The 7,661-nt window shown below is 45.9% G+C and overlaps 1 protein-coding gene across 1 annotated transcript in view; it reads left to right on the forward strand.

The window, feature by feature from the left end:
• ZNF552 (zinc finger protein 552) overlaps positions 1-7,311 on the forward strand; it is an 8,932-nt gene extending 1,621 nt beyond the window's left edge. The window contains exons 2-3 of the mRNA XM_017885394.1: positions 2,234-2,360; positions 5,286-7,311. Coding sequence (XP_017740883.1) covers positions 2,234-2,360; positions 5,286-6,352 — 1,194 coding nt within the window. The 3' untranslated portion in view covers positions 6,353-7,311. The remainder of the gene's footprint in view (positions 1-2,233; positions 2,361-5,285) is intronic.
• Positions 7,312-7,661: the final 350 nt, after the last annotated feature.

A 7,661-nucleotide genomic window follows, 5' to 3' on the forward strand; every position in this document is an offset into this window, starting at 1 on the left:
GCCTCCCAAAGTGCTGGGATTACAGGCTTGAGCCACCGTGCCCGGCTTATTTATTTATTTTTTTTGAGACGGAGTCTCACTCTGTCGCCCAGGCTGGAGTGCAGTGGCGCGATCTCGGCTCACTGCAAGCTCCGCCTCCAGGGTTAAAAACGCCATTCTCCTGCCTCAGCCTCCCAAGTAGCTGGGACTACAGGCGCCCGCCACCTCGCCCGGCTAGTTTTTTTGTATTTTTTAGTAGAGATGGGGTTTCACCTTGTCTGCCAGGATGGTCTGGATCTCCTGACCTCGTGATCCGCCTGTCTCGGCCTCCCAAAGTGCTGGGATTACAGGCTTGAGCCACCGCGCCCGGCCTCGTGGGTCTCTTTTAAATTTACTTTAATATGACCGGGCACTCTGTCTCAAAAAATAAATAAGTAAATAAATTAATTTTTTAAACTTTTTTGAGACAGGTTCTCACTCTGTCGCCCAGGCTGGAGTGCAGTGGCGTGATCTCTGCCCACTGCAGACTCGACTTCCCTGGTTCAGCCTCCTGAGTAGCTGGGGCTGCAGACGTGCAGTACCATGCCCGGCTAAATTTTTATTTTTATATTTTATTTTTAAGTAGAGGCGGTGTTTCTCTGTGTTGTCCAGGCTGGCATCAAACTTATGGGATCAAGCGATCCACCCACCTTGGCCACCCAAAGTGCTGAGCTTACAGGCATGAGCCAACACACCTGGCCCTGGGACTCTTAAGTGGTATTTTTTCAGACATTTGATCTGGGAACCTTGGAGAAACCCGAAAGCCAAGGTCCTAACTCCATGACACGTAGTATGGAGGTATTCCCATTCCAGTGAACCTGTGTAAATACACTTAGAAGGTTAACCCTGGATTTTGTGCCAGGAAGCAAAATCCTTAGAGATAAGACTGATGAGAGCGGGGAGTTGATGTTATTGACGTTCTGTTTGGCTCCATACTGGAGAACAGAATGTGGAGTTGAGGGAGGAGGAAGGAAGATCAATGTTGAGGCTGATTCCATAATCCAGGTGAGGGTTAATGAACAATTCATGGCTAAGAAGATGTGGCTGGAGTCACTATTCACATTTTGCAAAGGGGAAGCTAGATTTTAATATGATGGTAAATGTGTGAAAGAGAGGTTTCAGGTATGACCCCATAGTTTTTGGTCTTAGCAGCTGTACTGATAGAGGCTGTATCAGCTGAGATGAGCAAGTTGACAGTAGGCATAACATTCACTGGGGTTATAAGGAGCGTTGTTAAGAATCTGAGATGATTCAGAGACCAGTAAGTAGAGGCAACAAGTCAGTAATGTCCACATAGGTTGGGATATCTGGAAATGAACTGATATTGGGGCCATGCAATATATAGAAATGAATGTGTGGACTAAGGTGAGTTAGCCAAGGGTCACGTTTAGGAGGGCACACTTCAGATTAACATGCTAAATCTTTTAGCGGGCCAGGAATCAGTGATTGGAGACTGAAGACTGGATTCCTTGCTTGGATCCCTAGCTGACATTATTGTCATTCATAAACACAGAACAGGGAGATAAGTGACAATGAAGGTAAGATGTATCTGACAGCATACTTTGTCAGGGACATGGCCTCCCAAAGTGCTGGGATTACAGGCTTGAGCCACCGCGCCCGGCTACTCTCTCTTATCCACAGTGAAATCCCTCTGTGGTGAGTGGTGTCCCTCTTACCAGTTTGTGAATATATTTTATTTTTAAACTGCTGTTAATGGCATCTGTCGAGTATTGGTTGTCATTTATTTTGCCCCTTTACAATACAACTCTAGCGGGAGATTTCCACCCACACTAGTAGAAGAAAAAGGAGGGCATGAATACTTCAAGTTGTTTAAAGGCTAGAGAGAGGCCAGTGGTGTGTGGCAGTCAGCTGGGGATGGACATGGATATGTACCTGGGAAGTCTAAAGAATGTGCTTTCAGAGAGGGTATCTCTGCTGTACTGAAGGTGCCACATTGGGCTCTCCATGACCTCGGCCATACTAGGGGAAGTGCCTGTCAGGAGGGGGTGAACTTTATGTCACAGCCAACACATAAATACCTATTTGTTCACCTAATTATTGTTGTTGGTGGCTCTACCCCATGACCAGTGTGCCTAGTTTCTCCTATGTTTGAGGACCTTGAGGAGGACATGCAAGAGTGGATGTGTGGGAGAGAGGGATTGTGATACCTCAGCATAGGGGCCGTTTGTAGTTTCATCTGTCAACGTCATAACAGGGCACAGTGACTTTTGAAGACGTGGCTGTGAACTTTACCTGGGAGGAATGGAATCTCCTTAGTGAGGCTCAGAGATGCCTGTACCGTGATGTGATGCTGGAGAACCTGGCACTTATATCCTCCCTGGGTAAGTTGCCCACACTCACCCCTGTGACCTGAGCTAGTCTCCGTCTTTCCCCCTCTTTTTCTATTGGCAAGACTTTCTCATGTCAGGAGCATGGACACAGCTTCCTACTTCAGTTCTGTGGGTAATTTCTTGGTTGGTAGGACTGAGGTGTCCATACTGCCCTGCTCCTTTTTTGGAGCAGCCCCAACACCTGCTAGTGAGCTCCCAGGTGGCTGTAGGCTCCCAGGGAGGAATTCAGAGTCAGAAGTCTTACAGGCATCTTAATGCAGGCTACCTTGTTTGTCCTGTGGATGTTTGTATGATTTCATCCAGATTTCAGGTTCGGGATCTAATTCATTCCTCTACCTGCTATTTCTTCATGCCTCCCTGTGCCAGGAATTGTCTTCGTTGACATTGTCACTGCCTACATAGACTACAGAGTGTTCTTGAAATACCCTCCTTAGAAATTCTCTTCACAGGTCTGGTGCGGTGGCTCATGCCTATAATTTCCGCACTTGGGGAAGCCAAGACAGGTGGATTACTTGAGGCCAGGAGTTTGAGAACAGCCTGGCTGACATGGTGAAACCCCGTCTCTACTGAAAATAGAAAAATTAGCCAGGCATGGTGGCACACGCTTGTAATCCTGGCTATTTGGAAGGCTAAGGTGGGAGCATTGCTTGAACCTGGGAGGCAGAGGTTGCAGTGAGCCGAGATTGTGCCATCGCGCTCCAGCCTGAGCAACAGAGCAAGACTCTGTCTCAAAAAACAGAAATTCTTTTTGTAATATTTAGTTTCCTGTCTGCTGTCATGTGCTGAGCTGTTCTAAGCCAGTGTTGGCTGTTTCCATGTTCTGTCTTTCCCTTTGTTTTTACATCATGTATTTCTCTTGTACTTGGTTATCTTGGTGGTGGGATCATCTTCTGTGGTCAAAAGATGCAAATGAATCTGGCCTCAGCATTATAGGTTGTGAGTCCCTGCAGAATAGCATCCTAGAACAGTGGGGCATGATTTCAGAGTTTTATTCCAATCATGCCAGAAACCTATTCTATTTCAGTAGTATTTTTGGGTCCAGACAAGTAGGCACACATGATTTCTGTTATCGTCTTTTCTCCTTCATTCTTGTTTTTGGTTTTGTTTGTTTTTTGAGATAGGATCTTGTTCTGTTGCCCAGGCTGGAGTGAAGTAGCTTGATCTCGCCTCACTGCAACCTCTGCCCCCTGGGCTGAAGCAATTCTCCTGCCTCAGCCTCCTGAGAAGCTGGGAATACAGGTGCATGCCACTATGCCCAGCTAATTTTTTTTTTTTTTGAGACAGAGTCTCACTTTGTTGCCCAGGGTGGAGTGCAGTGGTGTGATCTTGGCTCACTGCAACCTCCGCCTCCTGGGTTCAAGCAATTCTTCTGCCTCAGCCTCCCAAGTAGCTGGGACTGCAGGCGCGTGCCACCATGCCTGGCTAATTTTTGTATTTTTAGTAGATATGGGGTTTCACCATATTGGCCAGGCTGGTCTCAAACTCCTGACCTCATGATCCGCCCCCCTCGGCCTCCCACAGTGCTGGGATTACAGGCATAATCCACTGCGCCTGGCCTTCTCCATTCTTTTTTTTTTTTTTGAGACAGAGTTTCACTCTTGTGGTCCAGACTGGAGTGTAATGGTGCCATCTCGGCCCACTGCAACCTCTGTCTCCCAGGCTCAAGTGATTCTCCTGCTTCAGCCTCCTGAGTACCTGCGATTACAGTCATGTGCCACCACGCCCAGGTAATATTTTATATTTTTAGTAGAGACAGGGTTTCTCCATGTTGATCAGGCTGGTCTCGAACTCCTGACCTCAGGTGATCTGCCCACCTCGACCTCCCAAAGTGCTGGGATTACAGGTGTGACCCACGATGCACGGCCCTTTTCTTCCCTCTTCCCTCTCCTCTCCTCTCCTCTCTTTTCTTTTCTTTTTTGAGACAGGTTCTCACACTCACTTACTGTTACCTGGAGTGCAGTGGTGTGAATATAGCTCACTGCAGCCTCAACCTCCTGGGCTCAAGTGATTCTCCAGCCTCAGTCTCCTGAGTAGGTGGGACTACAGGTGCACACCATCACGCCTGGCTATGTTTGCAGAGAGGAGGTTTTGCTGTGTTGCCCGGGGTGTTCTCAATCTCCTGAACTTGAGCAATCCCTTTGCCTTAGCCTCCCAAAGTGCTGGGATTACAGGCATGAATCACCACGCTTGACCATTTTAAAAATAATTTCTGTAGCAATGGGGACTCACCATATTTCCCAGGCTGGTCTTGGATTTCCAGGCTCAGGTGATCTTCCTACGTTGGCATTACAGCTGTGAGCCACTGCTCCTGGTCTCTTCCCCATTGTAAAGAGCATCAGAATTGTCAGTTGTACTCCTTGTCAGTTGTACTCTTTTTTTTTTTTTAATGCTTTGTACATGAGCTTGTAGTCTGGTATTTATTCCCCTGAATAATCTTCACGTCTCTGGACCCCACATCTTAATTTTACTCACATCTTCATCTGCAGTGGTTTCCAGTATTAGCATGCAGGTTTTGTGTTAGCAAATGGTACACTTTGTTAAACTGTCCTCGAGCAGTAGCTGCTGTGTTGTGCTCCTGTTTTCCTTGGTCTGGACAAATCCCTCTCTACAGCACTCACGTCATGAGGATGTAAAGTTCTGCAGATGAGTGGTTTGCAGATGCAGGAATTGTAGACCCTGCCTTTACTCACTGTGTTACATACCTGGTTGTGTCCTTTACGTCATGAGGCCTCCTACATTCTGTGACCTTTAGAGTCCAGCAATAATAAATAGCACCATCTTCCACCTGAAGCCAACGTTCTGTTCCTCCAAGTATTTCCTTGGAGTAATTCCTCAATTTGTCAGATACACTTGTGAGTGGTCTGTGCCTTCCCACCAGAGTTAACATGCACTTCACCAGCATTTTCTTGCTTTCAGGTTGTTGGTGTGGAGTGGAAGATGAGGAAGCACCTTCTAAGCAGAGTATTTATATACAAAGAGAGACTCAGGTCAGGATTCCTATGGCAGGTGTGTCTCTCAAGAAGGTCCACCCCTGTGAGATGTGTGGCCCGATCTTGGGAGACATTTTGCACGTTGGAGATCATCAGGGAACACATCCCAAGCAGAAACTGCACAGCTGTGAGGCCTGGGGGAATAAATTGTATGACAGTGGAAACTTTCATCAACACCAGAATGAGTACATTGGAGAGAAACCCTACAGAAGCAGTGTTAAGGAAGCGTTGTTTGTGAAGAGGTGTAAGTTCCATGTGTCAGAGGAGTCATCTGTCTTCAGTCAGAGTGGAAAAGACTTTTTGCCCAGGTCAGGATTACTCCAGAAAGAGGCCACTCACACTGGAGAGAAGTCAAACAGAAAAACCGAGTGTGTGTCTCCCTTTCGTGGGGGAAAAACTCATTACAGCTGTGGAGGATGCATGAAACATTTTAGCACCAAACATATACTCAGTCAGCACCAGAGACTGCTCCCTAGAGAAGAATGTTATGTGTGGTGTGAATATGGGAAATCCTTTAGCAAATACAATAGCTTCAGTAATCACCAAGGAGTTCACGCTAGAGAAAAACCTTATACATGTGGGACATGTGGGAAATTATTTAACAGTAAGTCCCACCTCCTTGTTCACCAGAGAATTCACACTGGAGAGAAGCCGTATGAATGTGAGGTTTGTCGGAAATTTTTTAGGCACAAGTACCACCTCATTGCACACCAGAGAATTCACACTGGAGAAAGGCCATATGAATGCAGTGACTGTGGGAAGTCATTTACCCATAGCTCTACATTCCGTGTTCATAAGAGAGTTCACACTGGTCAGAAGCCTTATGAGTGCAGTGAATGTGGGAAATCTTTTGCTGAAAGCTCCAGTCTCACTAAACACAGGAGAGTTCACACTGGAGAAAAGCCTTACGGGTGTAGTGAATGTGAAAAAAAATTTAGGCAAATCTCTTCACTTCGTCATCATCAGAGAGTTCACAAAAGAAAGGCCTTATGAGTGCAGTGAGTCCAGTCTCAGTAAATACAGGATAGTACACACCTGAGTAAGATCTTGTGATTGCAGCAAATGTGGAAAATGTTTACCCGAAGGTCTGCTCTCCTTGGACATTGGAGAGTTCACACTAGAGAAGAGTCCTTATAAGTAAAATAAATTCGGGCAGTTTTGTAGCCACACCTCTGTATTCCTTCAGGATTATAGTTAACACTGAATGAAGGCCTTACTAGTGTGACAAATATAGGATATTTATCCAGAAGTCTGGCTTCATAACTCACAGGAGAGCTGTCGTGGGAAGATTGCTTGAACCTGGGAGGCAGAGGTTGCAGTGAGCCGAGATTGCAACACTGCAGTCCAGCCTGGGTGACAGAGACCCTGTCTGTGTCTAAAATAAAGATATAAATGATGTCCAATAAAGTATGCATATTTGAGCTGTAGGATAAGTCTTGAATTTTCTTTCTTTTTTTTTTTTTTTTTTTTGGAGACAGAGTCTCACTCTGTCGCCCAGGCTGGAGTACAGTGGCGTGATTGCAGCTCACTGGAAGCTCTGTCTCCTGGGTTCACGCCATTCTGCGTCAGCCTCCCAAGTAGGTGGGACTACAGGCACCTGCCACCACGCCCGGCTAATTTTTTTTGTATTTTTAGTAGAGACGGGGTTTCACCCTGTTAGCCAGGATGTTCTCGATCTCCTGACCTTGTGATCTGCCTGCCTTGGCCTCCCAAAATTCTGCAATTACAGGCGTGAGCCACTGCTCCTGGCTTGAATTTTCTTATAATCCCATGAAATCATCATCAGAGTCACAACAATGAATTTAATCTATCACCTTCATATTTACATGGAGGCTTTATAAAGTTTTTCTCTCTGCTGTCCAGACAACCATTGATTTATTCTGCTTTATAATAGAGTACTTTCCATTTTCTGGAATTTTCTGACTGATGTAATAAAGTGTTTCCTCTTATAATTCCTGGGTGCTGTCCTGCATCATGCTTATTTTGATATCAATGTAGACATATGATTTCATTTGTTTTATATTGCTGAGAAGTATAGTCTGCCGTGAAATGTTGTATATTCATGCATTCATTCAGCCATTTATGGATATTTGAGTTGCTGCTGGTTTTTTTTTTTTTTTTTTAAAGACTCTGTCAAACAGGTTGGAGTGCAGTGGCGTGATTTTGGCTGATTGCAACCTCCACCTCCCAGGTTCAAGCGATTCTCCCACCTCAACCTCCCATGTAGCTGGGATTACATGCGTGAGCCACCATGCCTGGCTGTTTTTTTGTATTTTTGGAAGAGATGGGGTTTCACCGTGTT

Source organism: Rhinopithecus bieti, unplaced genomic scaffold, assembly GCF_001698545.2.
Source record: "Rhinopithecus bieti isolate Rb0 unplaced genomic scaffold, ASM169854v2 scaffold_15006, whole genome shotgun sequence".
NCBI lineage: Eukaryota > Metazoa > Chordata > Mammalia > Primates > Cercopithecidae > Rhinopithecus > Rhinopithecus bieti.